Source organism: Notamacropus eugenii, chromosome 1, assembly GCF_028372415.1.
Source record: "Notamacropus eugenii isolate mMacEug1 chromosome 1, mMacEug1.pri_v2, whole genome shotgun sequence".
NCBI lineage: Eukaryota > Metazoa > Chordata > Mammalia > Diprotodontia > Macropodidae > Notamacropus > Notamacropus eugenii.
The window spans coordinates 402,897,754-402,923,739 of NC_092872.1; the positions used below are offsets into that span (position 1 = coordinate 402,897,754).

General features: G+C 36.8%; 1 protein-coding gene across 2 annotated transcripts in view; it reads left to right on the plus strand.

Moving 5' to 3' along the window:
• RANBP17 (RAN binding protein 17) overlaps positions 1 to 25,986 on the plus strand; it is a 331,100-nt gene that overhangs the window by 252,536 nt on the left and 52,578 nt on the right. For both annotated transcript variants that reach the window (XM_072630957.1, XM_072630955.1), the window contains exons 21-22: positions 13,204 to 13,311; positions 16,208 to 16,290. In XM_072630957.1, the coding sequence (XP_072487058.1) occupies positions 13,204 to 13,311; positions 16,208 to 16,290 (191 nt within the window). The remainder of the gene's footprint in view (positions 1 to 13,203; positions 13,312 to 16,207; positions 16,291 to 25,986) is intronic.

Sequence of the window (25,986 nt, forward strand, 5' to 3'; positions counted from 1 at the left end):
ATATTGGTAGTTGGTTATTCTGTATGATTAGCCAAGAGGCATATGTTCAAACAAATGACCTCTAGAAAGCTATTAAACATTTGTACATGGTAAGATCCTTCCCTTAATCTTCAAGAGTGGAAAGATGTTTCATGACAGACAAAATTCTATCTATAATATGTGATAAGATGTTTTAATATGTTTTTAATTAAGCTTGCATTTGATTTCCTCACAGATTTTTTTTGAGGGGGGAGGTTGAAGGATTTTGGGGGTTTTTTTTGTTTTTTTACAGTGGCATTTTGAAATTTAGCTTTTGTCCAGCAGATGGCAAACATGAGCAGAAAGAGATTCTTAATACTTAGTGTGGTTTTCTGACTGAAAACCATTGTTTCTCAATTTGACCATATATTTGTTACCATATTTTTGTTGTTATTAGGGTCAGGGGTCAAGGGTAAAGTGTCACTTATGCAGAGAGCTGTGTTCGATTGCCAAATGGGTGGTTTTGAACCTGCCTGGGTTATACTAATTGAGTTTCAGTAGCAAATCAGGCTCCTTGGAAAAAGGCCAAAGGCTTTTCATAATTGTATTGACAACAAAATGAATATGATAAATGGTGTTCATTCAGTTGAGACAAGATTTATAGTTTTCCTTTGGGCAAGGAATGAAGAGAAAATATTTATAATAATAGGAAAATTTGTTTAAAAGTTATATTATTTGATGATTTGAAAAGCTTTATTAAAATATTTCCAAATACTTTAAGCAGTTTCAGGTGATAAAGTACAGATTCTGCCCAAAGTATTCTAATAATGCAAAATGAATAAGTATATGATAAAAAAGAACACCACCTGGATATGAAAGTCATTTATTCTTCCTGAAATATTGATATGTCAAACCGTCAATGATGATTCCCACATTATTGCTATGGAAAGTTTATTTGCCTTTTATCCACAGAAATGTGTGTTCTTTAATTTGTTATGCAGTCTTTAGCATGCAGAAGAAACATCCTGTCAGAACATGTCATCTTACTGTAAAATCGAAAGACATTTTATTAATGGGGGTTATTTGATAAAATGCTGGTTAAGCTATTTAATTCAAAAACATTTCTAGAAATGTTAGATTACTAACTGTGCGAACAAAACTACACTGCTTTCACTCTGTCCTTCCAAATCTAAATCACTTGAAACTGAATAAGCACCATCTTGATAAGTTGTTTACACCACTCAATAAGTATGAAATGGCTGACACACTTCCATGACTCCCAAATGAAACACTGCAATCTCACCTTCCTTGAAGCCTCATGTAAACTTCTTCAGGGTCATAGGTGAACTGAGGCAATGAAGAATCAAAAGGAAAATTGAAAAAGAAAGTGAAAAATATTTGTTCATAGATTAGAAGTGGAGTTTTCTACCACCAGAATTTCTTTTTTATTCTTAGAATGTGGTTATGAGAGCATCCAAGCCTGCCAGAAGTTTTGATCACCATCAGTAAAACTCCAGGACCACCTGGGGAAATCAGACTGCAGGCTCTTTAACTCTTCTTTCTCCAACTATGGGACATGCATCAATATGCCCTTTGGCTAATTTTTCAAAAAATTAACTTTAACATCTTTTGTTTTTATATCATATTTCTCAACACATCTCTTTCTTCTCCCTCTCCCACAGAGGAGAGCAATCCTTCAAAACAAAGAATTTTAAAAGAGGAAAAATAATCGTTCAGCAAAACTAGTTGACATAAAAAAGTGACTGACAGCAAATGCAGTATTCCTCCCCTATTGTCCCTCCCTCTGCAAAAAAAACGATCAAAGAAATTTTCTCATAACATCTTTAGAACAAGAATTTTATAGCATTTAGTTTCTACTATTTTGTTATTATTCTTTCCATTTATATTTCCATCATACTGCGTATTGTTTTCCTAGCTGTGCTTACTTCATTTTTTATCTGTTCATGGGAGTCTTCCCATGCTTCAGCGTATTCATCACGTTCATCATTTCTTACAGTGTAGTAAATATCCCATAGTATTCATGGACCACGTTTACCATTTAGCCATTTTTAGCCATTCCCCAATGGGCCTGCTACCAGAATCCTAATTGGAACCTGGAGACTGATCAGTCACTCCCCTTCCACTTTACCCAACATATCCATAGACCTTTCTTCCCATATCCCTATTATTTAATACTATGTCCCTCAGCAAACTCTTCTATATACTTCCTACCTTCTCCTGAACTCTCATCCCTCCCCCTGCCACCAAGACTTGCTGTCTTCAGTTTCACATCATCTTTGTCTTCTTTGTAGCAGCTTCTTCTGCTGTGTCATTTGGAACCCTTGTTTTATTATAAAGATACTGCCCGACATTCTCCAAACTTTGCTCAACTACTCCTGTCTCCTTGAAAAGATAAAACATGTACACAGATAAGTAGAATGCAAATTATGTGCTAATTGCATGGAAAGTAAAAAGTAAACCTACGCACATATATTCTGATTGGCGTTGTACTTATCTGTTTACATGTGTATCACCTACACTAAATCATAAGCAGGGACTATCTTATTATGCATCCTCCCTGTAGTACATTGACCAACTGAGTATACTGCTATATTTAACAAATATTCTCCACATAAAAAGATAAAAGAAGAAATGACAGATAGGGTTTGTGTACCAGTAGATCTCACAATACAGTGAGGAGATAGGGTGCACACTAATGAACATATTGTGATTTTAAAAAAACCCATTCATTTAACAAATGTGTATTAAGTGTCTATGGCAGCATAGGCAATACAAAAATTAATAAGGCAAGGATCCTAAAAGTCTAATGGAGGAAACAGAAATAATACACATACACAAATATCAAATGTTATAAGGCCAAATGTGACTTTGAAACTTTGGTGTTTCTAGGCTCTTTTGTTTTATTTATTATGGCAGTTGATTTATGTTAGTTAAACTGCAAAGGAAATGGCAATAGTCTGTGTCAGTGTCAGTATCTATGCTTTTATCCGTTTCCCTTCAAGAGTTTGTTTAATCAGGTCAGGTTGGAGGGAGTTGCCTCAATTTTATTATTTTATTTTTATTCATCAAAAAATATTCTTTCTCCTATTTCCTGACAAGTCAGTGGTCTGACTATACACAAATAACTGAGGTAGCTATGACTTCAACATCAGTAACTAATCATTTCCTTTCTATCAAAATCAGATTTATTTTTCTATGATGTTATTTGATATTTTGTATACCCATTGCCTTCTAGCTCTTTTCTTGAGGAAAGTATAATTAATAGTCATGAGACTTCTGGTTTCTCTCTAAGCCTTTGGCCTCTTTCCTTACTTCTGAAGTATGTTTTCCAACATATTTTTCATCTTTCTCTATGTCCATTTTCATATACTTTATTGCATTGGAATTGCCAAGTATTAAAGTATATGTTAATTTAACTTAGAGAATTTATTGACATCTTAGAATTTCTCTACCTCAACCTTAACAACAGAAATTGGCTTTTAAAAACTGCAACTATTTTCATGCTGATCTTTTTGCAAATACTTATCATGAGCATTGCAATATGAAATGACAAAGCGTCCCATGAAGCGATGTTTTTTGTTGCCTTTGGATGCACAATAAAACCAACTCCGTCAAATTCTTTATTTGCCTTTGGAAGCAGAGCTTGTGAACCATCTTTCTATTTAGCTTTTGTCTTTTGGTTTCACTTACACCAAGAATGTCAAAACTGATATGATTCAGTTCCTCCATAAATATGTCCACACCTTGGTACCTGGACAAGGATCTCACATTTTGTGTACAAACAACTAAGCTAATATTTATAAAGATGATGATTCTTAGTACCCTCTGCCCTCTTATTTCTGCCATACTGCAGGAACACACAACTGGGAGTCATTTTGTATTTTTCTTTCTTTTATACGTTGCCATGGCCAAAAAGAAATTCATCACTGAGCAGCCAGCCTATTAGTTATGAACACTTCATATTTAATTAGGCTGTCCCCCCAGAACTCAGAACCTTCCCAAGATGGTAACAACTAACATTTAGCACTTTAAAGCTTGCAAAGCATTTGATGGGCACTATCTCATTTAATTCTCACAAAAGTCCTGTGAAAGAAGTGCTATATAACTGTGTATATGTGTGTGTATCATTCCCATTTTGCAAATGAGGCAACTGAGACATAGAGAGGTTATATGACTTGCCCACAGTCACATGCCTAATAAGTGTTAATAAAATCCTGAGGCAGGATTTTAACTCACCTTCAAACTCCAGAATCTAGCACTCTGCTAGAACCTGCCAGTGTCCGTGTTCTACTGGCATAACTTTTGAGAATCCAGAGTGACCTCCAGGCCACATGAAACATCAGAGTAAGATTTATGGATGTGGACATGTATAAAAGAAGCTCAAATATAGTGTTCTGGGAATTCAGAGGAGGAAGAGATGATACCAAACTAATGATGGTAGTCAGACATAAGGAACTGAACAATTAAAAATAGAATAATTGTTATAATAATGATTCTAATTTTTCAGTGAGTGAATGAATGAAAAAATGTATCAAGTACTTAACATGTGTCAAACATTAACTCCTTGTCTTTTTATTAACACTTGTTATGAGTACTCACCTTGTTTTAGGTGAACGTAGCCCAACATAATATGTATAAGATATGACTGCATCAAATAAGGAGACTAATTGCCCAAGCCTCATATACTTAGCTATATCATTATAACAAGCTATTGTGCCAATACAAAGCCTAACACATAGTAGGCTCTTTATAAATGTTTATTGATGGATTGATTTTGTATGTAAATTTTAGTCTGTGGATTTTTTCATCATAAGTTCAGAATCCAAATCTTTAAAAGGATAGGACACATCACTTCTCTTTCCCTTACCCCTCCCATCCACTTACCAAGTTGTGTCAGTTCCATCTCCACAACATCTCAAATGTATTCTCTCTGTGTCCATGGTTACCACCTTAGTACAGACCCTCATAACCACTTACCTGGAGTTTTTCAATAGTTTCCTAATAGGTTTTCTTTCCTCTGCTCTCCCCACTCCAATCTGTCCTTCATGCTGAATAATACTTTATATGTAGATATGATCATTTCACACCTTCCCAAAAATCACCAGTAAACTCCCTTTTTCCTTTTGAGTCAAGTTCAGAATCACCTCACACTACTACCTCCATACACTCTGTACTCCAGACAAACTAAACTACCATGTCCCACAAACCCATGCTATGTTCTCAAACATTTATACCCTTACTCTTATTCTTCTCAAAGTCTCGAGTGCCTTCCCTTCTTCCATTCAGCAAGTGAATTCCTACCATCCTTTAAAGCCCAACTCAAGTGCTACCTCCTTTAGGAAACAAATCCCCCTCCTTGTTAATGACCTTGCTTTGTAATTTTGTATATTTCATAGACTAATTATTGTGCCAAATGTGTCTTCTCTCTGACATATGGGATACAAAATGGCTTTGTCATTCAGGCCTCATAACTCACCGATTCCGTACTTCTGAGAAGAGCAGCAGGAGCAGTGGTTTGTGCCACCCATTCAGGTGGTCGTCTCTGCGATGTGATATGCAGCCTCTGGTGCTTGGACATCAGGCATCCATTAAGTTTAGGAGATTCATTGAGGAAAAAATAGCTTTAAAATATATCTGACCTGGCAAACTATTTCTGTTTTCAAGAGACTTTTTTTTTCCAATTCAAGAAATATTTATTAAGAACTTACTATGTACAAAACAGTCAGGTGGTATAGTGGATAGAGCGCCTGGCCCGGAATCAGAAAGACTCATAATCTGAGTTCAAATATGCCCTCAGACACTTGATAGCTGTATGACCTGTTGACCTCAGTTTCCTCATCTGTAAAATGAGCTGGAAAAGGAAATGGCAAACCACTCCAGTATCTTTGCCAAGAAAACCCCAAATAGGGTCACAGAGAGTCGGAGAAGACTTAAAAATTATTAAACAACAACGTACAAAATACTGTACTATGTGGGGAACATACAGGTTATGAAGCTGCAGATTGTTTTTTTAAAGATATCCTGCCCTCAAGGAAGTATAACATAAGGGAGAATGTGATAGGGAGAATGTGATAGGGTAAAGAAAATTCCCAGAAAAGTCATACTAGGAAGATTTTGGGGAGAGATCACTTTCATCTGGGAGAATCAGGAAGTGATTTATGGAGGAAGTACCATCTGAAATTGGCCTTAAGAGAAAGGAGGTGTGCTTTAGATGTGAGATACAGAATGCAGAAGGGGTGATAGCAGAGAAGCGCAGGGAACAGGATGAGTGTGTGGGGTTTAAGATGAAAAGGTAGGGATAGCAACAATAGAGGAGCATGTGCCTTCAGCCCTTCCCTTTTTGCCTCCAAAGTAACTGCTTCATTAACTACACCTCTAGTTCTATAAATCCATGACCTCATTGATTCTTTTTTGGGGTACTTTCACAGATCTGTTATGTTTATAACAGAACCTCAGAGGGAATCTGAATTATTTTGTTTTAGTGACAATTTTTGTAATGAACACACTTAGAAATCAAGTATGGACCTTCATTGAGGAGATATCCAGCAACTCTCTGGAAAGAGGAGCTCAGAAGATAGTAGAATGCATTTTGTGCTCTAGGGATCTGAGTACTTGGCAGCAAGTAGAAAATTTAGAAGAGTGGGTGTTTTGTATACCTTAGGATATTTGAATTGGAAAGGGAAAATTACTTTTCACTCAGTTGTATTGTCAGGTTATATTTTATTTGTAGAAAGAGGTTGTTACAAGGACAGTAGCCAAAGAAAACTTTTGTTGTAATACTCTCATCATTGGATAAACTTCTTTGTAACTGCACTAACCATCAGTAGCCCTTGGAGGTGATGCTGTTATTTGTTTAATAAGCATTTAGTGAACATCTACTGTGTATGCAGTCTTTCTTATAAAGATGTTGGCAGCAATGTCATTTTACTTGTACATTTCCTTACACTGTAACCTTGGACAAGTCACTTTTTTTCCTGGGTTTCAGTTTCCTCTAAAAAAGAAAAAATGTAGGAGCTTGTATTAGATGATTTCTAAGGCCCTTTCTAGTCCTAATATCCTATAGTTCCTTGATTCTATACCCCAAAAATCATAAATAGAAATCTAGTTCCGGGATTCAGTAGCTACAAAAAAGAAATGATTTTTAGTATGAGAGTCAGCTTGAATGGTACAGTAGATAGAATAGGCCTCATAATAGAGTGATCGGATTCAAGGTCTACCTGTGATATCACCTGTGACACTGCATGCCAGTCATTTAACCTTTCAATACCACAGGCAGACTTTTAGACCAAGGTTTTTTAATGTTTTGGTAACTATATTTCAGTGTAATTGTTTCCTTTATAATCCTATATATATTTATTGTCTGTATTTAAAAACAGGAAAGATGCTTATCCGCAGGCTTCACCAGACTGACGAAAAGATCCATGAAATAAGAAAAAATAAGAACCCCTTCTTTAGACAGCAGGTTGAGGTAGCATCAGTAGTAGGACTTCTCCTACTAGAGGTTCCCTATGCCAATAAAATCAGAAGTCAGTGAAAAAAATGTTAATAAATAAGGTGAGCATAGTAATTACTTTAGTACTTCAAAGATCATGGATTTCAGCAGTTCGGCTCCTCCCTCCACTACTATCAGTTATAACATCTTAACAGTTTAGTATCATCTGTCTTCCTGAGTAACTACACCAAAAAGTCATCACTGTGAGGCCAACCTAATAACCTGCTTCTCTGAACCTAACCAGTCTGGTCACAGACAATGAGCATGTGTCCATTCCACAAGTTTCCTGTGAATCAAAGCCAGGTTCACTGGCCCATAGCTCAGCAGGTCTTACCTCTTTCTCTTTGGAAAACTGGGACATTTACCCCTCTCCACTTCTTCAGTGTGCCCTGTTGTCCGTGATCTTTAAAATATTTACATCTACAAGGTTTTAGAGTACTTGAAGGTTTAGGTCATCTGGGCCAACTGACTTGAATTTATTAAGAATAGCTAGGCATTTTTCATTGATCTTGAGTATGAGCCCCTCCTAGCCATTTTTGTTGTGTCATTTCAAGTGAAGATCATTTTCCTTGGGAAAAAAAAACCACACCAAAAAAAACTGCTTTCCCATCTTTCTCTGATTGAGAATTATCCTCTCCATCCCAAGCAGTGATTCTTTCCCTTCTTTGACCCTCTACTTTCCCAAAATATAACTAAAAATAACTATTTATTATCCTTAGCTTGACACTGTTTTTAGAGGACTGGACCAAAATCTGATGTTTTTCATGTTAACTACACTTGAATCCTGTCTCCTATGTATCACTTTACTTAAGTTATTAATGAGTTTCCTGTGTGTCTTCATTGTTCTCTACAAGCAACTCCCATGTTTCCTCCTTAAGGAAATTGTTTCCCTTTCTTCACAATTTCATTTTTTTGTTTCCATCACTCCTGGACTGACCTTTGGAATTTTAGTTCATGTGATCCAAACTATCCTTCCTCTGCAACCTTTGAAATCAGCTTTGCTAAAATCTAAGGCCCAGGCCATGCTGGCTTTTCTCTTCTGTCACAAATTATGGATTCCCATAACTTCCTTCTAGAAATCTCCACCCAATGCCCTGTAGACATCACAAAATCAATATATCCAAAACACAGCAAAAAACTTGTCCCTCCTCAAAAATGTCCCATTTGTCAAAAGGACCATCATTCTTCCAGTCATCCGGGTATACAATGTAGCTCTTCATTTTCACTCCCACCATCTCCCCATATATAATTAGTTCCCTAATCCAGTTTAGTCTATCTCCTCAACATCTCTCACATCTGTCCCCTTCTCTTACCTCCCACATACCCACAACCACCCAGGGCCAAGTCCTAATCGCTTCCTGCGGGGGCTGCTGCAGTTTCTCCAAATCTCCCTGTATCCAGTCTCCTTTCTCCAGTCCATCCTACATAACTACCAAATCAGTATTCCTAAAGAACTGATCTCACCATGTCACTTCCCCAGTTCTAGAAGTATCAGCGACTGTCCATTACCTCAAGGATATAATATTAACCCTTCTGTTGAGTATTTAAAAACCTTTGCAATCTCATACTTGTCTTTCCAGACTGATTACATGTTGTTCCCCCACACATCCTGTATACCCAAAGGGACCTACTTGCTGTTTCTGGGACATGGAATTCCCTGTACCAATCTCTGCTTTTGCATACCCTGTTCCCCATCCCTGGAATGTTCTCCCTCCCCACCTCTTAGAATCTTTAGTTCATTTCACAGTTCAGCTCAAGTACTATCCCCTTCAAGAGCCCTTTCCTAAATCGCATTGCATTTATTATATATATTTTATTTACTTATCTTTTAACATGTTGTATTCCTCGAGTAGGATGTAAGCAAGCTTCCTATGGGCATGAATTGTCCTATTTCTATATGTGTATCCCCAGTGGCTAGTACAGTGCCTTGTACATAGGAGGTGTATAGTAAATGCAGATTGCTTACCAGACCAATACTCAAAGTCTTTCCAGATTGGCAAGACCTAGAAGGCTTTTCTAATAACTAAAACTCCATGGTCACTTTCAAACCATGATGAGTTACATAATAATTGAGGCAAAACAAATCTTCCATCTGTTCAATGAGAAGTAACTAATTAGATGTTTTACCAATAAACTTTTTAAGATGGAGAGGCAAAACTCATCTCCTCCATAAGAAAATGTTACCACAGAGAAGGGAATTGAAAGTCAGTGGCAAAGCAATATGTCATTACACTTTGTGTTTTCTCAAGAAGCACTGTTACTTAATGTACTTTCTTTGAGTATTTTGCTTTCTAGCTAAAGAGACCCAAAAGTAATGACCAGACTGTTTCAAAGGAACTAAACTAAAGGGTTTAGACCTCTTAAAATGACATTTATTTTGTCTAATCTGGCTGGATAATGAGTAGCTCTTCCTTTGGTGTGCCAATCACAGCATCCTGTAAGTATGGCATAACATTTTTAATGTGAAAATCAACAAGGATTTATTTAAAGAGTACATACTTTGCTAAGTAGGCTTGGAATACTCAGACAAAATGAAGCAGTCCTTACCATCGATAAATTTGCATTCTATAAGAGGAGACATATTGTCCATATACCAAATATATACAAGGTGATTGGGAGTGGGTGGCTATTGAACAGAGCTTTGGAGGAAAACAGGAATCCTAAAAGGTAGAGGTGAGGAGGGAAGGAATTCCAGGCATGAGGGATAACCTAGGAGATGGAATGGTGTATGTGAGGAACAGAAGGAAAAAAAGACAAATTTGACTGACTCTGGAGTGTCTGAAAGGGAGAAAGTATAATATAGCTGGAAAGAAAGGGAAATTGAAATCCATTTGTGAAGGACTTTTCATGGCAAGCAGGGGAATTTGTCTATGGTCCAAGAGGCAATAGGGAGCCACTGAAGTTTATCGAGTCAGAGAGTTACATGGTCAGAACTGTGCTTTAATAACATCACTTTGGCAGTTGTCAGGATAGATTAGAGAGAGAGAAGAGACTTGAGGTAGGGAGATCAAATAGGAAGCTATTGTAATGGTTCAGGTGACAGACTCTTAGAACCTAAACTAGAATGTATCCTTATTACCCTTGGATAACCTTGGCCTATAGTCCTCTGATGTGGACCTGCGAAGTTCTTTAAGTAGATCCAGGTAACAGTAGTTATATTTACCCACTGGTATGTAAAATAGTACCAGGATTCTTCATTATAAATTCAGTACCTCCACTTCATTGAAAGGAAGACTCCTATTGGATACAACAGGTTTCACAAGTTGATTTTTGTGTTACATGTGTGTACATCAGCATCTTCATAGGAGGCTCCACTTTCCTCATATCACAAGTTTAGTTCTCTAAAGGCAACTGTAAAATTAAACTCCTAGAATGTGTTCAGATCCCCAACCTGTAACCTGAGTCTGGCATTCACTCTGAAGCCCTTTTGACCTCTCTGCTTAGTAGGTCTCTACTCCACTTTCTAATAATCAGTCATTTTCTTAGTGGCAGTCACCTCTGTCAGAGGAATATTAGAATTGGCACCAGTCTCATTCCTCACAGAAAGGGTAGCATATCTTATATCCGCCAGCCTTTTCCCATAGTGAATGCAGAGTTCACTGAAAAGATGATGTCCTTAATTCCTTCCATTATATCTTGAAAATATGCATGTGTTTGCCTGTCCTGCTTTTAGGGTTGACCATCTCAGTCTCTTTGGTCCCCTCTGAGTTGGCCCTCTCTAAACATACCTCGTTGTTTCATTCTTTGTACATGTATACCCAGAACCTAGCGCATAGAAAGTACTTAATAAATGTTTGTTGATTGATTGAGAGATTGAGATGTATTCTTGCTGATGATTACTGCATTTGTGCTTCCACAAACCTGGGTAAAACATTTTCCCCCAGATTGTTGGACATCAGGGAGTGAGACAAGTCTGAAAACGCAACTGGTCAGTTCAAGGGGGAATAAGCCAACCCATCACTAATGTGTTTGCCATTACATAAAAATTCACAAAACAACCATGTTGATTGAATTATTTACTTTGCAGCTCATTGTTCTGACAACAAGAAGACAATCTTAGTCTGTCATCTCCAACCACAAATGTAAAAGGCAGTGGCCTCTGTCCTTTTTTTGTGGAAGGGTGCTGCTTTTGATCATTTGGGGTTTTTCTGTATTTGAATTATGGGTATTTTTATATGAATTACTCCCTGTGGCTTTATACTGAAGAACACAGTTAAAAAGAACAAAATAAATACATCAATAGATCTGGTCAAAGATACAAAGCCCTGCTTTCAAGATGACAGGGTAAAAAGGAATCGTATTTTGATAAATTCACAAGAAAAAAATATGCCTGAGACCATTGAAATTTTTAAAAAAAATTAATCTTAAGATTTTAAGATAATGAAATGAAGGTTTGTGCAAATTTTCCGGGGCCTTTTCCATTTTCCCTTATACCTTCACCACCTACCAGAGTGATCTGTGTAATCTCATACAACATGAACCAGGTCAAATCAACGCTTTCACCAAAAGTAATCAGAAAACAAAGCCTTCTTTGGATTTTTGTTTTAGCAATCCAGATACATACTCCCAGAAATTATTTACATAATCCAATTGGTACACTTTTTTGCTCACCATCTTCATTAGTTTATCTTTTTTCATGACTTGTTTGTTGACCATGTGCTTCTAAGAGGCCAGAGCATGGTCCATTTAGCTTACATTATATAAGCTTCATCTACATCAATTTATTGTTTAGTAATTCTTTTGATGATGACAACGATCATCAGTTTATTCATAGAGTAGACCTGGCTGATTGCTAGATGAGTTGATTTTTAGTTTATCTTATTCCTCCTTTCTTTTTAATAATCCAGTCATGTTTTTTTTGCCCTCCTAGCAAAACTTGACTAAATTTATTTGCTCATAATAGAAAACTTAAATTCACTTTATGCCTTACTAGATTGTAGTTGGAATAGGAGCATTTTTGCCAAAGATAGGCCAGAATATTATCTTTTATGGTATACAGAAAATAAAAGAAAATACAGTTTACAGTAAAGAAGTAGCATGGTATAATGGGTGGAGGACTGGCCTTGAAATCAGGAAGAGTTAGGTTCAGGTTCTTCCCCTGATGTGTACTAATTGTGTAACCATGGACGAGTCACAGGACCTCTCAGTGCACTGAACAGTTTGCTCTAAGACTATACATTGTGGAGAAAAGCATGAGTAGAGGAAGCATCCATACTGGGAGTTCCTCATAGACCAAGTATTTTCAATGGCTATCCCCCATACCTGGTTCTCTTTCCCTTCTTATCCTTGCTGTCTGCTTCCCTGGCTTCCTTTACACCTTATCTAAAGTCCTACCTTCTGCAAGAAGCCTTTCCTGGGCCTTCTTAATCTAAGTGACTTTCTTCTGAGATTATACTCAGTTTTTCCAGTATATATTTACACATAGTTGTTTGCCTATTGTCTCCCCCATTAGACTGTGAGCTCCTCGAGAGCAAAACTTGAATTTTTGGGTTTGTTTTTTTTTAACTTTCTTTGTTTCCCCAGTGCTTAACACAATGCCTGGCACGTAATTGTATAAGTGAGTGATGAAATCACAGGCCGAAACCAAATAAATAATTGTATACACTATCATTTGTATTTAAAAATTGATGTACAGTAAATATAGTTCTTAATTAATATCCTTAAAAAGTGATTTAATTTGAAGTAATGATACTTACTTGACACATGTATTTCTTTAACTTGTTGAATAAAAGCTACTCGGCATACCTTCCTATTCTTCAGAAGGCTATCGAGCGGTGGTACCAAGAACCTGCATGTACAACTCCCATCCTGAAACTAATGGCAGAACTAATGCAGAACAGGTAGGAAGCAGGAGTGAACTAATGACTATAATCCACAGCCTGGCAAGCAATCATTCTTATCTTGTATGTTTGTTAAAGTGGAAATTTAACTTGTGCTCCAAAGTGAAAGATTAGCATATTTTCCTTTCTATGTCTTTGACTTATTAAAAAGAAATAGCTTAGCTAATGAAATTATGTTAATTTTTCTAATAAGCATTTGAACATACAGCCAAAAAAGGTCCTTTATACTGTGAACATCAACATTTTCCAGGGTGTAAAGGTTTTTGTTGGGGGAGGGGATTAATATAGAGATATAAAACTGGAGGAAGGAGAAAAAAAGAAGGAAAGCAAATAGGTTATACAAAGGTAATATTACTCTAAGGAAGCTCAAAATGGACATGTGTAGAAACACTACAGGTGAAAATACCATATCTATTTTACTACATGTAAAATTGAATTTCAGAAACAGGAAGGACCTTAGAGTTACTCAAATCCAACATCCTCATTTTACAAATGGGGAAATTAAAGCAGAGAGAAATAATTCTCCTGAGGTCACAGGGTGACAGAGCTGGGAGTAGAGCCAGGACTGCATGCTAAATCACACAGTTGTGTGATTTAGCCACACATATAGTTTTGTTTAAATAGCCAATTGTAACACTTTTTAGTGTTCCTGACCCTTCCTGTAATTTGTGTAGTCCATCAGATATTCAAATATTGTCAGTATAAATATCAACAAAGGGTATGGCTGAATGAACAGGAGAGAAAAAATGTAACATGATAATTGGTATTACCACTTTAAACTATGTCATTGTGAATGTGGCTAAGCACCAAATTACCTGTCACTTAGCCATCCTGTTTCATCAATTCCGCTTTGTGAGCTGCATGTTAGAAGGGAGATGTGCAGACAAGGAAGGAGCTTATGTTGGAGCTCTAATTTTCTATCAGATCCTGGATTGTCTGGAGCAAAAATTCAAATATTTAACTCTGAAACAAGCAAAAAAAATCAAAATGTAAGTATAATTTCTTTAAGGCTTTCATTTAAAAAAACTAGCTTCATTGATTTCTTACAAATGTTCATGATAAATTGATTATATTTTGTATTGTAAAAACTAACCAATGTTTGTCCTCAAATTTCAGTAGTTTGCTCAATCAAATGATTTCTATTTTTTATTACTTTTTATTAATGTGTAAAATTATATAAACTAAGTCTCTATTCATTGAGGGAAAAATAATTGCTTTATATTATACTGAACTTGGATTTGTGCTTAGAAATAACTTACATAGTCTTGGTGTTTTAAGACGTGAATAGCTGGTACAAATGGATTTTCTTGAAAAATATTAAATCAGGCTAGTCAGGCTGTAAATCTGTAGTCTGAAGAGATGGGAAGGAAGGAAGGAAGGAAGGAAGGAAGGAAGGAAGGAAGGAAGGAAGGAAGGAAGGAAGGAAGGAAGGAAGGAAAGGAGGAAGGAAGGAAGGATGGACACACATGAATCTTATCTTTAAGAAGGAATTTCATCTTGTAGTCAAACTAAAAAAAGGCTTGCACAGGTGTGTATATATATGTATATATACATATATGTATACATATATACATATTCATACACATATTATTTCATTTCATTGCATTTGATAATACACAAAAGACAGAACAGCTAAGAAAACTACTTCTGATCATGTTGTGTTTAAGAAAAGTCTCTCCTTTTGCTTTAGTGACTATAAAAATTCCTTTTGGTTGATTTCTTCATTTTAATTAATAATCTATTTAAAAGTTTTGTGTTTTTGTTAAAGGCCAACAAATATAAGAATGTGATTCAAAGCAACCCAAAACTAAGTGATACAAAATAAGGAAAAGGCATGCCAGGACAGCATGTGGAGCAACTTTCCATATTCAAGCCAGTTCTCACTTGGTGGGATGAAGGGAAATGACAGTATTCTCTCTAGAGAACTTCTTCTGATGTTGGTGCTCTTTTCTTGAGATGTGTACAGCCTAGACTGCAGGCTTCTCTAGAGTCTGCCATGGTTAAAATATGTTACTGGGTATCAAGTGGTTCATTATACAAGTGCAGTATTGAAGGGAGATTTGAGTTTTACACCTGTCACATTTGGATCTGTAAAAATGACACATGCTGTGTGCAGTGTGGATTGTATTCTAGGTAAATAAGAACACGGCATACAGCATATAGTTCTCACTTGTGGCTAGATGCACATACACCTGTTTGCGTTCGTTAACTGCAAAGCATTTGCATACAGTTTAACCTGGGGATGCCACATTCCCAGAGGTGGTAATAGTGGGAAGAAGCCAACATAGTGCAGTAGGTAAAGAATAGAAACAGAACTGGAATCACTGCATTAAAGGAAAATGTTAGTGTTCTGTCCTCATAACAGAGTGAAAATGTTGGAGAGGAGGGACTCTGGCGATTGGGGAATCTAAGAACTTTAGAGGCAAGTGTTTCTTCAGGCTAAAAATGATAGCAATATTGTGGGATGTGGAAAGTTTCTGATTTTGTTTTTGTGGTCGTGGCAGTGTTTGTGGTCATCAAAAACCCTACTCTTTCAACATACAAATTAGGAGACACAAGAATTTGTCACTGAACCAACAAGTAAGTGAGGCCAGCTTCTCTCTGAAATTGCCCCATTTTCTTTAGGGAAGAACTTGGCATTCAGATTTTGCTAGTGCTTGTTCAATTGAGGGTCAGTATCCTCTACTCAACAAATAATAACTGGTGTTGCATACCTCGTATGTGCAAGGCACTGCAATAGGTATTACATGTATTATTCAGACACTTTTTTTTTTTTAAGAATGTATCCATGCTGTTACTGCAGTATTCTAATAGATGAAATTGTTGGATTTTTTTAAACCCACATCTCTTTTCTTTGTCTTTGCATGTAGCCTAATTTGGAGACATTATTTTTCAGGTCCCAGCGTTTGAATTTTGATGTATCATCTCCTAATGGAATTCTTCTCTTCAGAGAGGCTAGTAAAATGATTTGCACTTATGGTGAGTATCTTTTTCCATATTTGTCTTGGCAGTATAACTCTTTATCTCTCTTTGGAGAAAAGAAAGATGTTTGTTATCTTTTTTCTTTGAACCTTCACATCTTTATGGATTTGTGGAGTGGGTAATAGGAGTGCAAAAAGTGGTGTGGCCATCATTTAGCAATCAGGAGAAATAAGCAGCTTGCCTTTAACCACAAATCATGCCAGGCCAATATGCTGAATCTCCCTGTGGATAAAATGACAATGTTATTGGGCAAGGGAATGAGGTGGATATAATATCCAAAAGTTAGTGGGACATTCAGAACTGTGCAGTCCAAGGTGGTTTAGGGTTCACTGAATCAAAAAACCACCAGCAGCACTGAAATTTGAATAAAAGATTTCAGTAAATGAATGTGAAAACTCTAGAAGGGACCAAATAGATCAAGGAGTTCAAGCCCTTCACTGTCTGGAAGAAAAAACAAGGAACAAAGCCCACAGGGATAACATGATTTGCCTACCAAGAAGGCAGAACTGAGACTAGAGCCCAGATCTCTGGACTCCCAGTCCTGTAATCTCCCCACTAAACTCAACGAGTACCCATCTGCAAAGAGCATTGTACAAAGTGTCCCAAAAGTCTTAGTATAATTTTAAACTGTTAGGGTTTTAAACTGCACTAAGATTTTTGGGACACCCTTGTATATAGTAGATTATTCATAGTCTTATGACAGTTCCCCCCAGAGACAACTGTAAGTTAGAGATTATTGTCTACCCACATATAGTCTCGAACTTCAGACATGTAATACATTTATAATCATTCAGTCCTTAGCTTTATATCATGATCCTTACTACTTGTCAAGTCATACAGTTTCATCAGTCAGAATCTCAGCAAGTTATTTCTGCACCATCAGGACATTAGCCTCATCTTTAATGTTAGACAAGACGGAAATTTCCTCTACAAAGGAAATGATATTATCATCTTTACTCCATCTTCTTTGGTTACCCACTGTATGCACACATTCTCACAAGGAAGTAGGCAACTCCAAATAATCATGTTGAATTTCAAAAGTCAGCTTCCTAATTTTATTTCTTTCAGAATACTTAGAAAAGGATTTCACAAAATTTTGTAAACCCATTGTAAGTGCATGTGAGTGGGAACAACCATAAAAATGCTATTACTTTGTTTTTAGAAGAAAAACAAATGTTTTAAGTTGTTTTTACTGCAGTTCAAGACACATTCTGGGACTTGAATTTGTATGTGCTACAAGCTTCTGTGTTAAAAGACGCTTAGAAGTAATTACACATTTGATTTGTAGTATATGGAGGCAGTCAGAGTATGAAGACTGCAGAAAGCCTTTATTTAGGACAGGAGCAAATGATTCAAAGTAAATCTACTTTCTAATAAACTTGTCGCTCTCTCTTATTTCCATTTGTACAAACAAGTATGTGGCCACAACTTTTGCATCTGTTCTCAAGCATAATCAGTAGAAGATTAAACAATAAAAAATTCCTTACCTCTTAATGCTAGAAATGGATACATCTTGAATAAAATTTGCTGTGTTTTCAATTTATATTTAATCACAAGCTTTCTTATGACAAAAAGATGAATTAAACTGTGCTTGGATCACAAGCCTATTTTATCCTCTCAACAAAACAATCTAAAGGTCATAGGAATATAACTCTAGCAATATATAAGATCTTATAGATCCAACCTTTTTCATTTTACAAATAAGGAGCCTAGAGAGGTTAAGCAACTGGCCTAAGGTCACTAAAGCAGTAAGTGGTTGAACTAGAATTTGGACCTAGATTCTCTGACTCAAAATTCAGCACTCCTTCCACTGCAGGACATCCATTGTAGATTTCTGCTCCCGTTTCCCACCTTAAGCTATTGACCACAGAACTTAGTTATTGATGCTTCTTTCTGGGATGGCACCAATATTCCATTCTGCTAGTAGACTTCAATAACTAATCTATCACCACTGGTTCTTTCCCCTACTTACCACTACTTTCTAAAATTGATTTCAATTGTTTATGTTCAGATTTTCAATTGTCAGTTCTTAATAACAATTGCAATGCATCTGGTCAAGCCAATGACCTCTTTTCTCTACCAGGAACACAGGATACCAAAACATGTCTCATAGAGCAGTTCCAAGTAAATAGGTACCAAAAACCAGGAAGAATAGTAAGACAGTATCGCTTGGAACATGGAAAAAAAATACAGTTCAATTTAACAAGCATTTATTAAATACCTTCTATATGCTAGTCCCTGGAGATAAAAAGATAATAAAAATAGTCCCTGCTTTCAAGGACCTTACATCCTCCTGGGAAAGTACCTTTGTGAAGAAAATCCAATGAAGTACTTTTGATGACAGATCTGAAAGCCAATTCCAGTTGGTCCATGATACTGTGAGGATGGAGACTGGAGAATTGGGATGAGCTAACACTGTAAGCCCTTAAATGGTGGCAGCCAAGGCATATTTCTGTGTTATGATCTTTCTCCATAAAATTGTCTGCTTTAGCTAAGCTTCATACTTCTAAAAATTCTCATGTCACCCACAGAAGAAAAAATGGCCCCAAAGGATAAAGTTGGAAAGTGTGAAGCTGACTAGCACAGTAGGAAAACTTCTGCTTAGGAGTGTATCAATGTCTATTCTAGGATTAAAACAAGACTAAGACACTCCTTTTGACTAGACTATAGATCCTATAGACTATAGAGTATGTTCACAAACAGGACCTACTTTCTGGAGAAAGCAAGTTCTATGGATTTCCCAAAAATTGGGAGGAAAAGTGTCTTAAGGCATTGTTTTGTTTTTTTTTAAAGTTTCTTACAGGCTTGGTTTGGGTATTGGGAAGGTCTGTCATTTTATTCCAACCTTGTTAAACATATAAAATGATCATGACTTCCAAAAGTTCTCTTTATGGCAGAATCTTACATACTATTGAATTCATGAAACTCAAAGTTCTTTAGATGATAGAAGCTGGGTTGTGATTATTTTTACTATTTCATAATATTGTAACTGGTTTGGTGTCTCAGAAGACTTAGGTGAAACATGATAGCTCGTCAGATATTTGTAAGGCTCTTGTGTGGAAGAGGTGATTGATGTAATTGATGTGGCCCTAGAAGGCAGAACCAAAAACCTCCAGAGAGATAATGACCAGAACCAGCTGAGAGGGAATGAATCAGTTTTTTCCCCTGGAAGCTGTTATTAGAAAGGACAATGAGAAGCTCATGGTGATTTAAAAACTCAGACCCTGGATGTAATTCAATTCAATAAGTCTTTATTAAATACCTACTATTGCAAGGCATAGCACTAGGTGGTAGACCCTTCCTCAGGAAGCTGACAGTCTATGTATGATATAAGGTGCATATAAATAAATAAATATGATCTAATTTGAAGAGGAAGAGAACATTAACAATTAGGGGCATTCCAGAAAGGTTTCCTACAGGAGATAAAATATGAATTGAGCCTCATGGAAAGGAAGGCAAGGATTCTAGAGATAGTTGAGGAAGGAGCGCATTGTAGGCAGAGGGTATAGTCTGTGAAAAGACCAAAGGCAGGATATGGCATGCTGGCTAGAACTTAAGAAAATGTTAAGGAAAGTAATGTGAAATAAACCTAGAAAAGTAGGCTGTAGTCTGATTATGGAGGGCTTTAAAGTATTAGGAACCATTGAAGATTCTTGAGCAAGGGGAGGATGTGGTCAGATAATAATAATCCTACTACATGGAGTTGTGTTAAGATCAAATTAATAAATATAAAGTCTTCTGCAAATCTTAAGGCTCTCTGTGAATGTGAGCATTTATTTACTGACTCATTCGTTTTGACAAGCAGCGTGGTAAAGTAGATAGAGCAACCAATTTGGAGTATGGAAAACCTGAGTTAAAATACCAATTCAGACCTCTCCAGGTCTCAGTTTTCTCATCTATGAAATGAAGAAATCAGACTGGATAGTTTATAATTTCTCTTTTAGTTCTAAATCTGTGATTTTAGGATTATTCTGGTGGTTGTGTGGAGGACAAATTAGAGGGGGCAGGATGTGGAAGCAGGTAGACCTCTTAGGAGATTTTATCTATAGTCCAGCTTAAAGGTGATGAACTTCCAAAATCAGGTGGTGGCCACGTGAATGAGAGAAGGGGATGGATAGAAGCAATATTGTCAACATGGACTTCATAAAATTTGCCAACCCAGACTTGAAGAAGTTAAAGATCAGGTACTGAAAGGCCCTTTGGTCCTGGACATAAGTGGCTTTGACAATGTGGTTTGCATGAAATACAAGAGCTAGAAACTGAATCGGGAGTAGGGTAATAGTGCCAAGTCTCAGGTACAGAATGGGAGGAAACAGAACAATGAGCATTTTGGCAAGGAGGAGGCCAGGGGAATCTCTACTGAGATGAAGAAAGGAGAAGGTCAAGGAGGAGAGAGGACCAGTGCCATTTAGTAGGGTGGAGGGAATATACTCCTTTTCATCTCCTTACTCGCTGTGTTTCATCTCTAATTACCTCTCTCTTGCCACAGGCAATATTTGTATAGTCATTGGTTCATAATACAGAGAAGGGGAGGGAAGTCTGTCTTCTATATATGCCAGTGAACTATTTGTTTTTACATTTTTAGCAACACCTCTGCCTCTCTGCTAGGAGATACTGGCAGAAAAATAATACTTTCAATATGCTTTTTTATTTATCTACATTCTGTCATGATATACTTTGATGTAAGTTTTTAATTTTGCTTCAGCTTTCAGCTGTTGTAGCAGTTACAGCTCAGGGTCAGCAGTGAGGTTAGCCACAGTAGCACAAAACAATTTCCTGTTCTCACAGCCCAGGTAACATTTGGATGAGGATTAAATTTTACCACATTTTCCAGTAGCCCGAGCCTATTATTTCTAATGAGTTTTAAATTGCTTCTAGAACATGTATTTCAAAACTTAGTGTTGTAATCCATTCAGCCTGAGCAACTTAATAAAAGAACATTTCTTTTTTAAATTTTTGGTTAAAATGTTGCATGCGGTGTAATAAATGTTATTACTTTTGAAACCTAGTCCTCAGTTTTAAGAACTGAATGTTTCTTATGCTCAATTTCCATTTACCTAATTCTTTTCCTGCTACCCTCTGGGTAATGGCATCTTTGGTGACATCTATTGGTTGAGGAGTGCATGGAAAGGGAAATTATAATTCTCTTCATGAAACTGGTTAATGTGGACCTACCATTGTTTCCTCATTGGGAGTAGACATGGACCCTAACTTTAAAAAATCCAATAAATGAAAATCCCCATTTACAAAATTATTATTAGGGATGATTATTTGCTGTACAAAAGAATTTAAATCCAGGTTCCTTCATGTAAGGGTCTCTACCCCTAGTGAATTCAGATTTTATTCAATTCAATTCACCAAACATTTATTAAGGATCTACTTTGTGGAAAATATTGTGCAGAGCACCAAGGATACAAAAACAAAATGGTCCCCATCCTCAAGGCATTTACAAAAAATAGATTGGTATATAACTCCACAAAATCATTTCTATTGTATACCTGTACTTGGGACTCAAAAAAAAATTATTATTTTATCGATGTTAATCACTTTTATTGCTACAAATGCTACTTGGAGGAAAATGTAAAAGCAACATAGAATCGTAAACATTAGAAAGGGACCCTCAATAACTCTAGTTCAACCCATACTGGATAGAAATTTCCTCTACAATCTGCCTGGAATATAGTTTTCATTTCAAGGTTGTCCAACCTTTCTTTGAAAACCTCCAGAGATGAGGAGTCTGCTATCTCCCAACAAAACCTGTTCCACTTTTGGATGGCACTGATTGTTAAGAAGTTTTTCCTTATATTATAACTAAATTTGCCTTTCTGAACTTCCACCTGTTGCTCACAGTGCCAACTTGCTCTCTACAATTTCTACCTGTTGCTTCAGGATTAAGCCAAACAACAGTAATCCCTCTTCCACATAACAGTCCTTCAAATCCTTGAAGTATCATTAGCTCCAGGCTGTCTTTCCAGCCTAAACATCTTTAGTTCCACAAGTCAACCAGTCATCGTCTTGGATGATGACTCTTCGCCATCTTGGATTTCCAAGTCTTTCAGTGCTCTCCAAGTCTTTAACATTTCTTCTAAAATATGGTCCAATGAACTTAATTATACCATAAATGGTCTGACCAGGGCATAGTATAGGGAAATACTATCACTTTGGAGCCCATTAGTCTCCGAGATCTTTTTCAGAGAAACTGCTATGCAGCCAACATCCTCCATTGTACACTAGTGTAGTGATTTTCTGAAACCAAACCTGAGACTTTACTACCTATTAAACTCTTTGCTTTGTGTCATCTGAAAATTGGATAAGCATGACATCTATACTTCATTCAGTTCACTATTGAAGATATTAAACAGCAAATTACTCTAACCATTCTGGAAAACAGTTTGGAATTGTCCTAAGAAAGTGACTAAAATGTCCATGAGCATACTCTAAAGAGGTAAAAGAAAGGTTCCATATGCACCAGAATACTTATAGGAATATTTTTTACAGTAACAATTAAATGGAAACAAATCAGATGCATATCAGTTGTGAATAACCCAGCGAATTGTGGTTCACAAATGTATCAAGCTACAAGAAACAATGAAGAATTCAAAGAAGCATGGCAAGCCATTTCCTCCCCCAAAATTCAGTCCCTCCAGGCTGCTTTGAAGGTAGAAGAAATTCTGAAGAGATCTTCTAGTAGAACTTGGAGGAGGCTCAACTTTTGGAGCTGGAAGACCCAAAAATGCTGGAGAACCTAAAATGTATGTTTACTAGAATTATCTTCAAAGTACAGTTTTTAAGGACACAGAGTATATTCATATTGTCCTCTTCTTGCTAAGTGGCCACAGATAGTTTGCTCTTTAATTTCCAGTGAATGAGGAATGACTCAGTAAAGAACCACAGTACCAGAAGTAGGAAGGCCAGACTGGGATTATCACCCCCTTACTGCCCATCTCTCGCTTCAAAAAGCTCATTATGTTCCAATCCTGCCCACTCTACCAATTTTTCTGGGCGAGGCCTGATTTAGGCTAATCCCCCAGTAGGGTTATGTTCAGCATTGAAACAAAGTGAGACACTTGTAGCTCATTCAGTGGTTGAAAAAAACTACTTAGTAATATCAATGACTAAACACTTATTAAGTGCCTGCTGTGTGCCAGACATTATGCTCAAAAAGAAAAGGATATTCAACAAGGATAGGCACTGAGGACATCTCAAGTTGCTTCAGCTAAGCAAAGCTCCCTTGCCTGCCTTAGCACTTCCTCCAGGTGACCGCGTTGCCCACTGCCAATGAGGAAGTGACATTAACAAACTGAGTGAGCCCTTAGTTCTGAAAGCCAACCAAGTCCAGAGGAATGTCTCAATAGCTTTTAAGGAAAAACTAGCTTAACCTACTTAGAAGAGGTTAAGATATTGCTTTTCTACATCATCTAACTAGTCTTTGGCATCTCAGTTTCCTCATCTGTAAAATGAGGACAGATTTAATTATCTCTAAAGGCCATTTCTCTTCAAACATTCTGTGGTTCTACAATCTGTAGACACTACTTTTCTTATTTAAATATCTGACATGGAACCATTCATTAGGGTCACCACCATACCTGCTAGTTCAGTCTAGTGTTTGAGAGGCCTTCAGGAAATGTTTCTTAACTGAAAGACCTTCTAGCAATCTCAGAAGGCAAATTAAAAACTACAAGTATCTTGCCCAAAATTTAGTCCATTTTCAACCTAAAAATGTAAGATTGTTCTTCTATTGCCAGTCTCCATCACTTTACAGCCTCTTTGATTTATTTTATTCTAAGTATAAATATAGTATAATTTTTTTGTAGTTATATGGGATGCATTCTTGGGGGCATTTCCTTGGGCTTACAGCTAAAGCTGAAATGGTTCAGTGTCTCTGATGAGCTCTAACTCATGTAACTCTCTGGTTTGGGTTGTGAATGTAGTTAGGGGATTTTCATTTTAATGGCACCTGATACCTGCCTTCCAAGTGCATACATATAACTTCTCTTCTGGGCTGAGTCTGACTCAAGCCAATATCCTGTTTGTTAGTTTCAACATTGGAACAAAATAAACATTTATAGGTCATTCAGCAGTTAACATTTATTCAGCCATAGCAGGAAGATATTCAACAAGGATAAGTACTGAAGACAGTGGGAATTGATTCAGCTGAATGAAGCTTCCTTGTCAGAGTCTTTACATCGTGATTTACCAGCCAAGCATCAGAGTATCTCTAGAGCTCACTATGGCTGCTCTGTACTCAGGTGACTAGGAAAAGAAGTCAACAGCCTGAATCCTTAGTCCCTTAATCCAACCAGGACCCACGTTTTTTGGGAGGGTTTTTTTAAGGAAAAATTAGCCCTACTTACCTGGGGAGAGGGGTAGAATATTGTTCCTACCACTGCTTCCTTTTTAAAATTCTTTAAATGTGTGTTTAAAGGTAACATTTCCCGAAAGTCCTACAGGTAAATTTTGTTTCCTTCCACTCTGAAACACCATCAGCTGTTTTCAGGAACTAATGTAAAAGTTACAGTATTTACAGGTTGAAAATCTTTGCCTTGTATCTCCAGCACCTAGCACAGCACTCTGATGTTAGGGTGGCCTTTTCTACATTACTGTCTTGTAACATGCTTATTCTCAATCCATGATCTTTACCAGAGTCAGCCTACCTCTCTCCTGTATTAATAAAACAGTGTCATTACCCCAGTAAAAATCACCATTACCTTAATAATGATGGCTTCCCTACATTCTTATAGTGTTTAACAGTTAACAAAAACCTCATACTTGGTTAGAAGATCTACTGCCTACTGAATTTGAATGAGAAACTTCACTCTCTGCATCCCCATTTTCTTATCTGTAAGGTGATGGGGTTAAAATTGATTATCTCTAACATCTGTTGTAACATCATGTGATGCACATCTATCGATCAATCAAACAAACAAACAACAAGCATTTACAAAGTGACTACTTTGAGCCAGGAAATGTGCCAGGTGCTTGAGATACAAAAGCAAAGATAAAATAATTCCTGGCCTCAAGGAACTATGGGAGGGGACAATATAGACAAAATGCATATAAAGTAAGTATAAGGTAATTTTCAAGGTTGAGACACAAGTAGATAGGGAGATCAAGAAAGGCCACAGGTAAGGAAGTGACATTTGATCTGAGCTTTGAAGAAAAGAAGGAATTCTAAGAGGCAGAAGAAAGAAGGAGAGCATTCTAGACTGGGAGACAGCCTGTACAAAAGTACAGCAATATTAATTACAGGAAATTAATTGTGAGGAACAGCAAGATGGCTAGTTGGACTGGAATGAAAAAGGTAGGGATGGGAGAAGTGTATATAAGAATCAGAAGTGTAGATTCAAGCCAGGTTGCTAAGGGAATTTGTATTTGATCCTTGAGGTAATGGAGACAAAGCCAGTGGAATTTATTGAGCAGGGAGTGCCATGGTCAGGCCTGTTTTTTTCATTTGATCTTCATAGCAACCTTGTGAGTTATGAATGGAAGGCATTCTTTACTTGCATTTTTATAAGTGAGGAAAAAATAAATAAACTTCACCAAAACAAGATTCTAGTTAGTGCCAAATCTTCTGGCTCCTTATCTAGTGATGACCATGATACAGTATGTTGCCATGGTATGATTTGTAATCCAGTTAGAATACTTATCAAAGTAGCATGTAGTTAAATGTCTGGGGCAGCAGAAATGGCTTGT